This window comes from Hyperolius riggenbachi, chromosome 3, assembly GCF_040937935.1.
Source record: "Hyperolius riggenbachi isolate aHypRig1 chromosome 3, aHypRig1.pri, whole genome shotgun sequence".
In the NCBI taxonomy this organism is placed as follows: domain Eukaryota; kingdom Metazoa; phylum Chordata; class Amphibia; order Anura; family Hyperoliidae; genus Hyperolius; species Hyperolius riggenbachi.
Genome location: NC_090648.1, coordinates 430124487 through 430141062, shown reverse-complemented (window position 1 = coordinate 430141062; position 16576 = coordinate 430124487). Strand labels below are relative to the sequence as shown.

The 16576-nt window shown below is 45.0% G+C and overlaps 1 protein-coding gene across 1 annotated transcript in view; it reads right to left on the bottom strand.

Moving 5' to 3' along the window:
- The window catches only part of OVCH1 (ovochymase 1), a 237084-nt gene that overhangs the window by 145370 nt on the left and 75138 nt on the right, over nucleotides 1-16576 (bottom strand). The window contains exon 6 of the mRNA XM_068273718.1: nucleotides 8831-8982. Coding sequence (XP_068129819.1) covers nucleotides 8831-8982 — 152 coding nt within the window. The remainder of the gene's footprint in view (nucleotides 1-8830; nucleotides 8983-16576) is intronic.

The window sequence follows — 16576 nt, the reverse complement described above, 5'->3', positions numbered from 1 at the left end:
GCCCCGATGCGGTCGCAACCTCTGCACCCCCTATTGCTACGCCGATGGTAGTCTTCCTATGGCCCTACGTCGTGCATGGATCGGCTGGTCCTTTCACTCTATGTACACTTCACAGTCTAGAGGTGTCTCCTTAATTGCTAAAAGCGCTCAATACCAATTAATGGATCAAATCACTGATGATGAAGGCAGATACGCGTTTCTACACTGCTTGCTGTATAATGTCCCCACTCTAATTATTGCCATCTACATAACTCCTCCATTTTCATTTGTAGTAGTGAAACTTGCACTGAATTTTATTGCTCTTCATCCACAGGTACCCTTGAGATCTGGATTTTAACTATGTTTTATACCCCAGCACTGATAAAATCCCCCAGCCGGTCTCTAACCTCTAATGTTAGTAGAGATACTAAACTACTAACTCTTCTTAAACAGGTATCCCTGTATGACACTTGGTCGGTAAAATCCCCCGATACTCCAGCATTCTCATGCTACTCTGCAACGCATAAATCTCACTCACGCCTGGATTATATCCTAGTTTCATCACCTCTACTTACCAATATACACAAGGTTTGCTTCCTGCCCTCCCTCATGTCAGATCACTCCCCATACCTTAGTCACCTTATTTGGTCTTTTCCTCCTAAGATGCCTTTCTGGAAGCTACACCCTTTTTGGCTAACCAAAATAAGTGAGGCAAAATCAACTGAAGAAGCCCTATCCCATTTTCTTGAGATACAGGGTCAATCTGCATCAATTGCATCGATATGGGAGGTCTTCAAACAATTTACTAGACAGCATTTCTCCTCTGAAATAAAAAGCATTAAGAAATTCTGCTATGACCAAACACACTTCTCTTTTAGAACTACAACAATCCCTATCGGATTTTGCCACAGATCCTACCCCTTCTCATAATGACTCCTACCAATCTAAACTGGCTGCCTATGAACAGCTCCTTTTGGCTAAAGCAAATCGGAAAATCTTATTTTCTAAGCAAAGAATCTATGAGATGGGTGAACAGTGTGGTGCACTCCTAGCTAAATTATCTAGAGAAATGACCGCTCCACAGGTTATCCTTAAAATAGAAGCTGCAGATGGCTCAGTCCTCTCTTCCCCCCATGACATTTTGCAATGTTTTGCCCTTTTCTACAAATTCCTATATACAAAGTCCTCCTCTGCCCCCGTATCTACAATAAACGCATATTTAGATGCCATCCCATCTTCCTTCTCTAGATGACTCTAGTAAATTGCTACTGGATGCCCCAATTACAACTCAGGAAATTGAGGACGCTATCTCCTCCCTTCCCGCCTTCAAATCCCCTGGTACTGACGGCCTACCAGGCGAATTCTTTAAAGGGACTCCGAGCAGTGCAGAAACTATGGAAAGATGCACATCATTTTAAAGCTCTCTTTCTCCTCTTTCCAATGATATACAAACCGCCATCCTACGCCTTTTAGTTTTCGCTATTTTCGCGATTGAATTTGCCACAGCCGCGATTTCGATCGCGAAAATAGAGAAAACTAAAAGGCGTAGGGTAACGATTTAGGTGTCGTCAGAAAGAGGAGAGAGAGAGCTTTAAAATGATATCCATCAAGCCATAGTTATATTGTATTACACAGGGCGACTTTTTGTCAAAGTCAGCAGCTGCATTCAGCAGAATGGAGTTGCTGACACTGGGGAAAGTGTCGGCCTGTGTAATACAATATAACTATGGCTTGATGGATATCATTTTAAAGCTCTCTCTCTCCTCTTTCTGACGACACCTAAATCGTTGCCCTACGCCTTTTAGTTTTCTCTATTTTCGCGATCGAAATCGCGGCCGCGGCAATTTCAATCGCGAAAATAGCGAAAACTAAAAGACGTAGGGCGGTGGTTTATATATCATTGGAAAGAGGAGAAAGAGAGCTTTAAAATGATATGCATCTTTCCATAGTTTTTGCACTGCTCGGAGTCCCTTTAAGCAATATAGGTCCCTACTAGCGCCTAAGCTTTTAGCATTATATAATCATGCCCTAGAGCAAGGTACCCTCCCCCTCTCTATGAGAGAGGCCTTAATAACCCTAATTTTGAAACCTGGCAAAAAAAACCTCCAATGTGAAGCATACCGTCCTATTTCCTTAATTCAGACTGACACTAAAATCCTTGCCAAGCTACTCTCACTACGACTAAACAAAGTAATAACCTCCTTGGTACATTGAGGCCAATCTGGATTCATTCCAGACAGATCAACTTCCCTAAATATTCGGAGATTGTTTCTTGCTATGCAGATAGAGCATGAGAGTGTTGGAACTAGAGTGGTGGTATCGCTTGATGCTGCCAAAGCTTTTGATACAATTGAGTGGGATTTTTTACTGGCAGCCCTACATCGCTACCAGTAAACTTTTATATACTGACCCTCACGCCAGCATACGTATTAATGGTTGGGTCTCTGATGTTTTTCCCATAACAAGAGGCACGAGACAAGGTTGTCCCCTCTCTCCTCTTTTATTTGACTTGGCAATTGAGCCTCTAGCTGCTCTGATACGATCAGATCCCTTGATCCAAGGCCTGAAAAAAGCGAACAATAACGATAAAATTAGTCTTTATGCTGACGATATGCTTCTATACCTAAATGACCCTGGACCTTCACTCCATCGCTCTCTCCATCTTATAAATAGCTTTGGCTAGGATTATCGATCGTAAGGCTAAGCATCACATCAGGAATGAATCAATGGCAAGAGCCTTTAAAGAATTCTATGCAGGGCTCTATAACCTTATAGAAAAACAAGATCAACATTCTACAGTGAACCTTCGCAGTAGAATACAGGCTTACCTAAGCTCCTCAAAAATGCCAAGCCTCCAGCCACATATGATTGAGGAACTTGATGCTTGCTTCTTTGAAGAGGAGGTAGCTAGGGTGATTGCTCAGATTAAGCCTGGCAAAGCACCAGGGCCAGATGGGCTACCCATAGAATATTATAAGAAATACAAACAAGTTCTGATCCCCAAGTTGTGCGCCACTTTTAATGCAATAGCTAACCTGGATAGCCCTGTCTCGTTCCCGCCACAAACAGAGTCACATATTTCTGTGATCCATAAAGCTGGCAAAGATCCCACCTCTTGCGCGAGTTACAGGCCTATCTCGCTTCTCAACCTTGATCTAAAGATATTTGCCAAAATACTGGCCAATAGACTTGCCCCTTGGATGAGCCACCTGGTCAACTGGGACCAGGTAGGTTTTATACGAAATAGAGAGGCCAGAGACAACACGATACGCACTCTGAACCTGGTCCAGTCCGCCCGGTCGGCCAACTTACCCTGTATGCTTTTATTAACAGATGCCGAAAAGGCGTTTGATCGGGTGGACTGGACCTGGATGATGGGGGTGAGGTCTCACATTGGCCTAGGTGACAGAATGCGCGCGTGTGTCAATTGTTTATACTCCAAACCATCTGCTCGCATTAGAGTTAACGGAGTCCTATCAGACAGTCTGGCAATTGGCAACGGAACGAGACAGGGCTGTCCATTCTCTCCCCTAATATTTGCTTTAACCCTAGAGCCTTTCCTTTGCCACATAAGAGACAACCCAGATATTACGGGCCTTCAAATGGGACATACTATGCATAAAGTGGCCGCTTATGCAGATGATTTGCTCTTCTACATCTCCAACCCGGTCATCTCTCTTCCTAACCTGATGGCAGAGTTTGGCGAGTTTGGGGCTCTCTCGCTCTTTAAAATTAATTACGATAAAAGTGAGGCCCTGAATGTGAACCTAGATGCTAACCTCCTGGCCCAGATAAAGAACAACTTCCCCTTTAAATGGAATACAAACCACATCACTTACCTGGGCACCAAACTGACACCTGACGCTGGGGACATATTTAAGGCCAATTTCCCACCTCTCTTAGACAGACTATCTGCAGATCTTAAAAAATGGAATATGCCGCATGTCTCTTGGCTAGGAAGAATCTCTATTCTCAAAATGAATCTAATGCCTCGTCTGCTGTATCTTTTTCAGACTCTCCCAGTAGCTATCCCAAAAGAGTTCCTCACGCGAGTACAAACTACCTTCAACAGGTATATCTGGAAAGGCAAACCCCCACGAATCAATAGATTCACTTTATATAGGACTAAAGCTAATGGTGGCCTAGCAGTTCCTGATGTACTGAGCTACTACCAGGCTGCTTTACTTACACGCATTGTAGACTGGAATAGACACTCTACTTCCAAACAATGGGTATCCTTGGAACAATCACTCACCCCTTCCACTCTTCGCCTGCTCCCCTGGGCCTCAAATAACCCTAAGCACCAATGGTCCTCCTCACAATTAGTTTACACAACTCTTAAAGTATTACAGGCAGTCAGATCCTCCCAACAGATCTCCCCCTGGCCTACACCTCTCTTTCCTATCTTTAACAACCCAGAGTTTCCACAGGGCTGTTCCCCGCTCTATCTCAGGGAGTGGAGGACACTACCACACTTTGATATCAGTAGGCTCCATAAGGACCAAAAATGGCTCACCCTAACTGAACTTAGATTGGTATTCAACAACCAGTCATTGGATTGGTGGGGCCTTCTCCAAATCAGACATCTCTTAGCCTCATTAGATGTAAACACATCACACAGAACCATTAAGACACCCTTTGAGGATGCATGTCTGGCAGCAGGCCCCATCAAACAAACCTTGTCCTTAATCTATAAACTTTTGATTGACAAACCCCTAGATGACCTACAATATCTGAAAGCATGGGAAAGAGACCTGGGCGTCACATTTTCCAAGAAGGAGAGAGCTAACATGTGCATCTTTGCACATAAATCTAGCGTGGCAGTCCGCATCCAAGAAATCAATTACAAAATAATAGCACGTTGGTACTATACGCCCTTACGAATTAGTCAGATTTTTCCACTCAAAGACCCTTATTGCTGGCGTTGTAAATCTGAGATGGGATCCCTGATACATATCCTATGGAACTGTAAAAAACTCATTTTTGGAAAATGGTTGAGAAAACGATCAGAGAAATGACAAACAGAGACACACCTTTTACATGCCAGTTTTATTTGTTACATATGCACAACTGGAAAATGAAAGCCTACAAACAATCTGTCGTCAGACACATTTTAAATGCGGCCAAAACAGTCTTGGTTAGACTCTGGGGGAAAACCACCATACCCTCCCTTACCTTGGTGATCCAGGAACTAGATCAGATCCAAAGTCTAGAGAGAGATAGGATGTTTCTCATAAATAAACACGAGCTGTTTTCCAAGACTTGGAATTTATGGTCTGTATATGGAGAATCAGAAGAGCTGAGAGAAGCCATATCATAGTGGCAAAGAGGCCCCTGAGAAATAACAGATTGTATCCCCAGCATACCCCTCCTGGTGTTTGTCATGTATACACCCAAAAATCTTGACTCTGTATTGTAAACCCCCCTGTCCCTACCCTGAACCGGACCAGTTAATGTTCTGTTTAAAACCCTGCTACGTTAGCAGTAGAAGCTAATCCCTCCAAAGATTTTATGATATATACTAGTGACAAGGAGGGTGAAATATCTTAGAGGTTTTCATACAACCTAACCCCAACCTTTCGCTATGATCAGTTTTTTGCTATTAACGTATGGTTTTTGTATGCAAATTGAGAGGATTCTGCTGTACTTGACATGATGGACTTGAACCCCATATGATGATATTTTATTGTACCGTGTCAGTTGATCTGTTTGTACCTCTTTTTCAATAAAGAATTTGAAAAAAAAAAAAATAGCTTTGGGCAATACTCTGGCTTACGCATTAACTGGTCTAAGTCATAAATACTCCCCACTTTCCTCCAACCTTGTCTCAAGCCTCCTCCCCTCTCCAATGGACGTCAGTGATTACCTACCTTGGTATTAGGATCTCACACATACCTCAGGATTTTACCTCTTTAAACTGGACACCGTTGCTACACTATATAACTGCCAAATTTCAGGCCTGGTCTAAACTCCGTATTGGTGTAGTTGGCCGAGCAAATCTGTTCAAAATGATTCTCCTCCCTAAGGTGCTCTACGTTTAATGGAATGCCTCAATTTATCTACCATATGTTACTTTTGTTAAAATAAATACTTTCTTAACTCAATTTATATGGGGGTCTTCGAGTCTTTCCCTAACTACTCTCCAAAACCAAAAAGATTTAGGAGGTATGGCGGTCCCTAATTGTCATATATTTGGCCTCTCAATTATCACACATATTCTTCGATCTTACAATTACCGTAACAGGAACCGCACCTGTAATCTACTAAGTGACATTCCTTCACTCCATCATATGGACCCCCTTTCCATCATAGCAACTGGTGCCAAGAACTCCCCCCATATTAAATTATTCCCGGACACCTTTCGCCAAACCCTAAAAGTCTGGGACACTGCACATACATTTCTTGAGCCTGATGCCCCTATGAAATTTACTCCTCTCTGGGAAAATCGAGGCCTTCCTGAACTCCATAAGCTCCCCAATAGCCGACTATGGATTGATCGTGGTATACTTTACTTACACCAGGTCATTGACTCTGGATCTGTTGTCCCCTTTGAGCAATTAGCGGCCAAATTCCAACTACCATCATCCATGCAATTTTACCATATACAACTTTCGCATGCTTTAAAAACTCAGTTCTCCACAGTGCCACCTTCCCTTTTTGACTCCGGTATACTTAACATTTTAACAGGCCCCTCCTCCAGTCAGCTAATTTCTGCCTTGTATTCTGCTATCATGATAACTGGTGCCACTCGTAGAGCCTTTGTCAAGAAATCTCAGTGGGTGCAGGATCTTGGGGAGATCTCCGATGAAGATTGGGAGGAGGCTCTCGAAGATTCTGCCAGGGTTTCCTCCCACATACCGGATAGATTACTTAGTCTCTACATGATACATAGAGCTTACCTCACTCCGGTTCGGCTAGCTAAATTTCGACTCGGGTATTCACCCCTATGCCCTAAATGTGCCCTAACCCAGGGTACCTTTTACCACATGATTTGGTCCTGTCCTGAAGTGAACCTTTATTGGCAACAAATTGTAAAATTTTTAAACGACAAAATGGGCTGTCCTGTAACCCTTGATCCCAAACTTTGTCTGCTTAACATGATCCCTCATAATATCCATAATAAACACACTAAACTCCTCCTGCTCAATGCTTTTCATGTTGCCCGTAAGGTCCTTAACCGGTCCTGGATACAACCATTGGTCCCGGAACTGGCTGACTGGATTAGAGTTATTAATAACATGTTACCATTTCATAAAGCTATATACACCCGTAGGGGAACAGAACGTAAATATCATTCCATTTGGGATACTTGGCCCACCTCCCGTTACACTCGTTCTAGAGTCTAACCTTTATTAATGAATCATGCAATTCCATGGTACTTGCTGTGCGGTGGGGGGTGGGGGGGTGGCAGGGGGAGATTCCTCCTGGAACTCAGCTGTTCTTTGTATATACTTTGTTTTTGTTGGGCCTTCTTTTTATGTTAGTTTATAACATGTCACTTTGTTGGCCAACTTCTCCTTGAACTAAAAGAAGAAAACAGACATTCTCCTGCAGGTTCCATTCTCTTAATTTAAAAAAATCAAGAATTCAAGATAAATGCTATACCTTTTTGTACCCCATACCTGCAATTGTACTATGCATGCCGTCTGCGTACGGCAAATATCTGTATGTCTTGTCTATATCTCAATAAAATTGACATGTTAAGTTAAAAAAAATAATAATAATAATAAATGCAGCAACAGTTACCCCAGACACCAGAAAATAAACGCAATGTGGGCAACAGGTCAGCACAAAATAAATGCAATGGGCAACAGGTCAGCAGAAAATAAACGCAACGTGGGCAACACGCCAGAACAAAATAAACGCAATGTGAGCAACATGTCATCACAAAATAAACGCAATGTGAGCAACATGTCAGCACAAAGTAAACGCAATGTGAGCAACATGTCAGCACAAAGTAAACGCAATGTGAGCAACATCAGCACAAAATAAACGCAATGTGGGCAACATTTCAGCACAAAGTAAACGCATTGTGGGCAACATGTCAGCACAAAACAATGTATGTTTATGGAAAAAAAAAGCATTTACTCACCTGACAGAAGTCTCCGGCCTCTGGCACGCTGCTCCCGGGACCATCTTGCTCCTGCACTGCAGTCTCCCGCGCTGACAGGCAGAGCAGGGCTACGGCAAGATGGTGCCTGAAGCCCTGTACTGGAGACACAAATAGTCTCCAGTACAGGGCTTCGGCAGCCATCTTCCCGTAGCCCTGCTCGCCTGCCGGAACAGAAGAGTATGCAGGCTGGAGCGGGGCTGCGTCCAATGAACTGGCACGGCGTCTATAGCTGCCGCAGCCAGGTCATGCAGATACGGTGGCCAGAGTCCCGAGGCCGGGACGTCCCGCGGCTAAAAGAGGGAAGTTTCCCAGGACCTCATGCAGCCTGGGACAGCGGACACCGAATCCGGGACCTGTCCCAGGTAAAGCGGGACATATGGTCACTCTACCTTAGATCCCAAAATTATTTGAAGATTTCTTCCAGGGTGAAAAAGGTAAAAAAATAAATAAATAAATAAACCTAGTCAGGTTAGTGCAGTTTATGTCATGCAAATGTATGCAGCTTGAATATGGACCAATCAAATGCAGTAGCTGATGATTTTGGTAGAGTTCCAGGCTATATAAAAAATAAAATTTTGCATCAGCTCAAAATTATTAGCATTTCATAGACTCATGTGACATCTCCCATAGACATCTCTATGTGTTGTACAGTAAAACAGCTTGGATTGAGGCACACACTGAAGAGGATTCATGTGGTCTGACCCCTCTCTCGCTCTATTCAAACACATATGAACCCACCTGACAGGTATCTTTACCACCTTCAGGGTAGCCAGCGCACACCATAGTTTCATGCAGTTCTTCCAGGCTTAGGTTCTGTAGTGCAGAATTGCAGATGTTGTCCTCAATAATAGGAAGAGACACTTCCTGCAAGATGATCGGCATCTCTCCACCTGCAAACAGCAGGTGCAAAAGTTATTAAAAGCACCCAGAGAGCCAGACTTGACAGGTGCTTGTAGTAATAGGCGAAATAGTAAAGTAAGGAAGAGAAGTTTAAAAGTTTGTTTTCTTGGCTACAGTAGGAAATGGTTAACAAAAAAAACCCTGCAGTACTTGTATCCAACATCTGTGCTCTTGTTGGCAATTTCTTCTTACTTCCTGTTTCTGCAAGATTTGGTACCAGAATATACAGTGACCAGATGTCCCAGTTTACCTGGGACATGTTCCAGCATTAGGGTCCCACATTCCAGGCAGAGATGTATCCCAGCCAGTGTCCCAGGTGGGATGCCAGATGTCCCATGTGGACCACCAAATGTCCCAGACTATGCGGCCAAAGAATTGGCCCCTATGATTCATGCCCTCCTACAGAAAACATTGGCTTGCCCAAAAGATCAGAGAAGTAGCTGGGCTTTATAGTAGCTGGGTAGTTTCTGGACATCATAGTTAAAAGGACCCTGAGCAGAAGTTGTGGTTAAGCCTTTAAGCATACATACGTATATTTGGTACTGAGGTTAGACTCACCAGCCCCTCCTCTGTTTGTCCGGTATAACTTAGTCCATGGGTCCGCTCTGCTCTCCGCATGCGCAGACTTACTGGTTTTCTCTTCTAATTTCCTCCTCCCCTCTGCCACCTGTCAAGGACATACCTTGTGGTACTGTGGAGGTGCGGACCATATGTGTGCATGCAGATAATGGCTTACATTTGTGAATGTTTTCTTCAATGTGTTGTGAATTTATTAGTATGCAGGCCAGTTTCTAGGCTAAATCTCACCCAGGGTGAGGGTGTAAAAATCCTCCCTCCCCTTGGAGCCAGGTATAGGTGGCCGCAGTATAGGTGGGCTACGTAGGTGCCTCCAGTATAGAGTAGCCCTTATAGTTGCCAGCAGTATAGGCTAGATAGGTAGGTAAGTGCAACGCAGCGGGGGGAGCAGGCATAATAGTTATAACTCTCCTTCCTTCAGCCGAATAGCCAAACCTGCACAGCTTCAATGTCCTTCCTTTGCCGACATCTGTCTCATTGGTAGCTGCGCTCCCTGTGACGACATTCAGTCACATCACAGGGGGAGCTGTTACCATGCGACGGACGCCTGGAGAGGAAGTACATTGAAGCTGCGTGGGATCAGCTATTCGGCTGAAGGAAGGCGAGATACCCATTATGGTACTTGAAAGAAAAAGCTGTGCACCTTCCTCGCAAACTGCTTTTATTTAGGCCTTCAAACAACAGCCAGCGTATGCAGCATACATATGAAACAGAAATTGTCAATGTTTGTCAAACCTGGATTCCATGGAGGTGTGGAGGTGGTTGGGGAAGAGGTGACCAGGGGATGTAAGGACGGCACTACAGCCGTTTCACGCCGTCTGGCGCTTGCTCACGTGCGTGTGTCCTAAACGGAGCAGCGCTGTACGGCTTCCTGTATAAGATCTTGAAGCCGCGCCTCCAGCGCTGCCCCATTGGTGTAGAGTGCCTGGGAGTGAAGGTCGGAGGTGAGGGGGCGGAGACTTGCCGCTCAGCGGCGAGAAACTGGTGTCTTACTGGTTTCATGGCAACCTGTTAGCATAGTGACGTAGTGATCGGCTGCGCAGCCATATGTGGGTGAAAAAGTGCCTTCATATTTGCTTTGTGCATTACCCATCAGGATGTGGAAACCTGAACATACGAAAAATCACTATTTAGCATAGTCTCAGGGTGTGGCTCACTAACAGAACGCCTGTCCAGGTTCCTAGACCATCTGTTACGCCCCCTGCTCGTGGGGATCCCGGCCTATTTGGCCGACACGCTTGACACGATCAATTTGGTCGAAAGTGTTGTGTGGGATCCGGGCTGTGTACTAGCCACAATTGATGTGGAGAGCCTATATAGCAGGATACCCCACGAGGGGGGCCTGAGGGCGGTTCGAAGGTTCCTGGACAGGACCAGTAAGGACGAAGGGTACAAGGATTTCATTTGTGACTGTTTGAAGTTTATCTTGACACACAATGCATTTCAGTTTGATGGAAGGTGGTATCACCAGACGTCCGGGACGGCCATGGGAACCTCTGTGGCATGTACCTACGCAGGCCTCTTCCTCGGAGCATGGGAGGAGGACTATGTGGCAACCTCCGGGAACCCCTACAGGCACAGCATCAAAGTTTGGGCCAGATATGTGGACGACGTGCTGGTTGTGTGGCAGGGGGACACAGAGGGATTTGAGGCCTTCATGGGGTATCTTAACGACAACCGAGTGAACATGCGCTTCACCTCTGAAGTAAGCAAAGACTCCATCAGTTTTCTAGACCTTAAGATAAGGCCCGATGGAGAAAACTTGGTGTGCGAAGGCTATAGGAAGGCCACAGCTGTGAATTCCCTGTTACACAGGAACAGCTTTCATCCAAAGCACGTCAAAACCTCCCTGCCATATGGCCAGTACCTCCGTCTGAGACGGAACAACTCCAGTCTAGATACCTTTGAGGTACAGGCACAGGAGTTGACCGCACGTTTGGAGGCAAGAAAATACGATAAACGCTCCCTTGTAGCAGCCCAGGACAGGGCAAGAAAAGCAGACAGGAGCTCACTCCTCACTAGAGGCTCTAAAAGTGGGGAGAGAGGTACATTCACGTTCACCTTCGACTACACCCCAATGTCTGGGAGGTTGACTAAAGTTATCAAGAAAAATTGGGGGATAATAGCGAGAGATCCCACACTTCAGAAGGTGTTTCCGAATTCCCCCAGAGTAGCTTTCAGGAGGGCCCCAACTTTGGGTGACACCCTGACTCGCAGTGAGTTTTGTACGCCTCCCGTCCAGAATTGGCTAACATGCAGACGCCCTAAGGGAAACCACAAGTGTGGCAACTGCAAGTTTTGTGGGAACATGTGGGAGGGTACCAACTACAGACTGGGTGGTTTGCAGTGGGAGGTAAGAACCTTCATTACATGTCAAACCAAGTTTGTCTCCTACGTGTTATTTTGCCCTTGCCTTTTTTATTACGTAGGCAAAACCACCCGTCCTCTAAAAGAGGATAGGGGAGCATTTTGCATCGATCAAATCGGGCAAAGGATGTCCGAGGTTGATCAAACATGTAAGAGAGGTACACGGTGGTAGGGCCAGATGCCTGAGATTTGCGGGCCTCTTGCAGGTCTCTTCTTCACGTAGGGGAGGCGACCGCGACCGAGAGCTTACCAGACGAGAGTCGCGGGTCATATTGCGCGCAGAGGCCCTGGGACCCTTAGGCTTAAATGACAGACTGGAGCTTTCATGCTTTTTGGATCCCTAGGGACCCATATCAGACCAAAGCAAATCTTCCCCCCCTCACCCGCCTCCTCCCTTGTTCTGCTATCTGGACCTGTGGTCTCCCATTTTGGTGGCATTTTCTTCCCCCCTCTCCTTCCTCCTCTCACCTTCTGGACTGGCCAGATGTGTTCTTAATTCAAACCCCTTTCTCAATGGTGCTTTGGGCAGGCTCCACATGGATTGGCTTCTCCATCTTTTACCCTAGGTCGGGATAGGAATTGCAATATGCAATGGTCAGGTCCCCAATAGTGGACCAGACTCCCCACTAAATTCTATCTTAAGTAACTGATACTCGTCAGCTTATTTCGCTGCAACAGTTTCTGTGCCTAATAACACTGAATACCAGTAGTTCAAACGTATCCTTGCCTGCCTGCTCTTTTTTGGAGTGAGGCAAACAATGGTATAGGATATCACGGGGTCGCCTTCAGAGGCCGACCATGGGTCTTGGAGACGCTTTCTGCTTAGGGACGCCGAGACGCCTCTGTTGTCCCCTCTTGATTTCCTGAACTGTTCGGTCCATTCTGGACCCATCTCTGGGTGGCACCCTGGGGGTCTCACATCTTAAGATTCCCCTATTCTTGATTTTTTGTATGGTGTTCCCCTCACTCTTCACGTGGTGTAACCTCTGAACCTCGTTGTTCAAAGCAAGGTTTACTTTGGCTCTTCTCCCTAATAGACAACGCAACTAAATTAAGGGAGTTTATGCATCCAGCTTTGGAGGCGAATACGCCCCAAAAGGTCTCAATGTTCATAGTTTTACCTCCTGGTCTTTTTTAAAATGGGAGCCCCATTGGGTTTGGTATAGGGGGGTGATCCCCCCTTTTTATGTGAGAAGGGGACAATGAAATAAAACATAGGGTTTTTAACTGGGGTGTCCAGGCTTGGACACGGCCATGCCACAATGTCAGCAACGTTATATGCACCTTATGTATGCACATTTGCGATTTAGAACACATTGTTTTGTTTGCACTATGCTAAATAGTGATTTTTCGTATGTTCAGGTTTCCACATCCTGATGGGTAATGCACAAAGCAAATATGAAGGCACTTTTTCACCCACATATGGCTGCGCAGCCGATCACTACGTCACTATGCTAACAGGTTGCCATGACACCAGTAAGACACCAGTTTCTCGCCGCTGAGCGGCAAGTCTCCGCCCCCTCACCTCCGACCTTCACTCCCAGGCACTCTACACCAATGGGGCAGCGCTGGAGGCGCGGCTTCAGGATCTTATACAGGAAGCCGTACAGTGCTGCTCCGTTTAGGACACACGCATGTGAGCAAGCGCCAGACGGCGTGAAACGGCTGTAGTGCCGTCCTTACATCCCCTGGTCACCTCTTCCCCAACCACCTCCACACCTCCATGGAATCCAGGTTTGACAAACATTGACAATTTCTGTTTCATATGTATGCTGCATACGCTGGCTGTTTGAAGGCCTAAATAAAAGCAGTTTGCGAGGAAGGTGCACAGCTTTTTCTTTCAAGTACCAGTGTGTTCCATTTGTGCCCTGCACTAACCAACGCTTGATGCACTTCCCCCTGCTAAAACAGAAGCCCAACAACATGGGGTGTCAATAAACGGGGTGAAGCTATCGCAGATTTCAAGGAGCTAGTCCCACCCCCAGACTGAACAGCTGAGTGCCGAGTGATTTTTTCTTCCTAAAGTGAGATACCCATTATGCCCGCTCCCCCTGACGCTGCGCTCCCCTCCTGCCGCACAATCCGGTGCCCCAGGCGATTGCATGCATCGCACGCCAATAGAAACGGGGCTGTTAGGATGGCCCAAAAGCTGCTCTGTAAAAATATATAGTATCAGCAGCAGATCTCTCCCTGCTAGAGAATATGTATTTTTGCATCCAGGAAGTATTCACAGCATCACATTTTTCCCCATTTTTCTAAAATTGATTCAATTTCATTTTCCCCTCAGAATTCTACACACACAACTCATAATGACAACATGGGAAAAAAAAAAAAAAAGTTTGAGGTTTTGGCAAATGTATTAAATATAAAAACACAAGTATTTGCAGCCTTTACCATGAAGCTTAAAATTGAGCTCAGGTGCATCCTGTTCCCCCTGATCATTTTTGAGAGGTTTGTGCAGCCCAAAGTAAGCCAGAGACAGATTAAAGAAAAGATTTAATAGTTGCCTGGGGTTTCCTTCAGTCCCATAAGCACTTCTAAGTCCCTCGTTTTCCTCCCACGCTGTCCTCCACAGAAGACCCTCACTGATGCAACTGAACAAGTTACTGAGGCTGATTGCGGCTGAACGGCAGACAGTGGGAGGACGGCGAGGGACTCAGAAATGCTTATGGGGCTGGAGCAAGCCCCAGGTAAGTATTAAATCTTTACTTTAACCACTTCGCATCCAGACCTTACTTCCCACTTATGGACCCGAGCAGTTTTGACAGTTTAGCTATGTCCTTATTTAATCAGAAATAACTTTATCCCCACTTATGACACAGAAATGAAATGTGTATCTTTTTTTTCACGACAAACAAGGCTTTCATTGTATGCCATTTATTGCAACAATTTTGTTTTCTATGAATTTTAATGGGAAAACAAGGAAAATAAATTGAAAAAAGGAAAAAAACATTTCTCAGTTCTACCAATTCCAGTTAAAAAATAAAAAGTGCTACTGTAGATAAACACAAATTTCGTGTCATCACAAAACTTAGATTATGTTCCTGTTTCAATTTATGAAGATATTTGATTCTGAAATAATGCCACAGAGTGTATTTTTCACTATGAACTAAGGAAATAAAAGTATTTTTAATAGTAAAAATCAATCTCATTAGCTCAGGAAACATATTCCAGTTCACCAATTAGTGCTGCATCAGATAGTGCCAGAAATATTCACAGGAGCAAGCCCAATCCTGCACAGCACTGCTTCTGCCACAAGACGTATATCTACTGACTCGTGGCTTAGATAATAATAATAATAATAATGGCAGTATTTGTATAGCGCCTTTCTCCTGTCGGACTCAAAGCGCTTGCGAGGCAGCCACTAGAGCGCACTCAGTAGGCAGTAGCAGTGTTAGGGAGTCTTGCCCAATGAACTCCTTACTGAATTACTGGCTTACTGAACAGGCAGAGCCGAGATTCGAACCCAGGTCTCCCATGTCAGAGGCAGAGCCCTTAACCAGTACACCATCCAGCCACTGCTTGAAGTCACAGAGGACGTACAGTAGCAGTAGATATACTGTAGTGGTGGATAAAGTGGTTAATCCGACTTTGGTTTACTTTCATTGGAGTCTACCTGTGGTAAATTCAATTCAGTTGATTGGACAGGATTTGGAAAGGCACACTTCTGTCAAAATAAGGTCTCACAGTTCATGTTAGAGCACAAACCAAGCGTGAAGTAAAAGGAATGTGAAGACAGGAAACATGAAAACAGGAATGTCTGAGGAAGGTTACCGAAAAATTTCGGCTGCTTTGAAGGGCCCAATAAGCATAGGGGCCTCAATCATCATCCGTAAGTGGAAGAAATTTGAAACCACCAGGACTCTTCCTAGATCTGGCTGGCTATTTAAACTGAGCAATCTGAGGAGAAGGATCTTTCACAGAGTGACCATCGGGTTCTTGGTCACTTCCCTGACTGAGCTCCAGAGGTCCTCTGCGGAGAGAGGAGAGCCATCCATACAGGGGCGTATCTGGGTATAATTGCGCCTATGGCAAACACTGAAATTTGCGCCCCCCGACAGACTATGACCATGGTACGGATTAGATTGTGAGCTCCTTTGAGGACAGTCAGTGACATGACTATGTACTCTGTAAAGTAGATTATGTCAGTGTTATATAAACACATAATAATAATAATAATAATAATAATAATAATAATAATAATATAGTAGGACATTAGACAATGACTACGGTAGTATTTGATTGCCAGCTCCTCTGAGGACAGTCATTGACATGACTAAGTACTCTAAAGTGCTGCAGATGAGGACATTAGACTGGCTATGGTCAGGCCCGGATTTCTGCAAAGGCCACGGCCTAGGGCGATAAAATCAGATAAGATCAGAAGGGCGGCAGGACTTGGAGAGAGAAGAGGTCATATGTCAAAGTAAATCATCTCCTCTGTTCCCACAGCGCAGCCATCCAGTGCCCTGCTCTGCACTTATAGCTGAATTCCAGAGTTCCCCAATCCCCGCACCTCTCACTTCCTGATGTGTTATAACAATCAGGATCAATCATAACTGTTACCTGGTGATCCAATTATGATCGACATACAGTACAAGTGGATGTGAGAAATACCAGGGATTTACATTACAAAGCAGATAA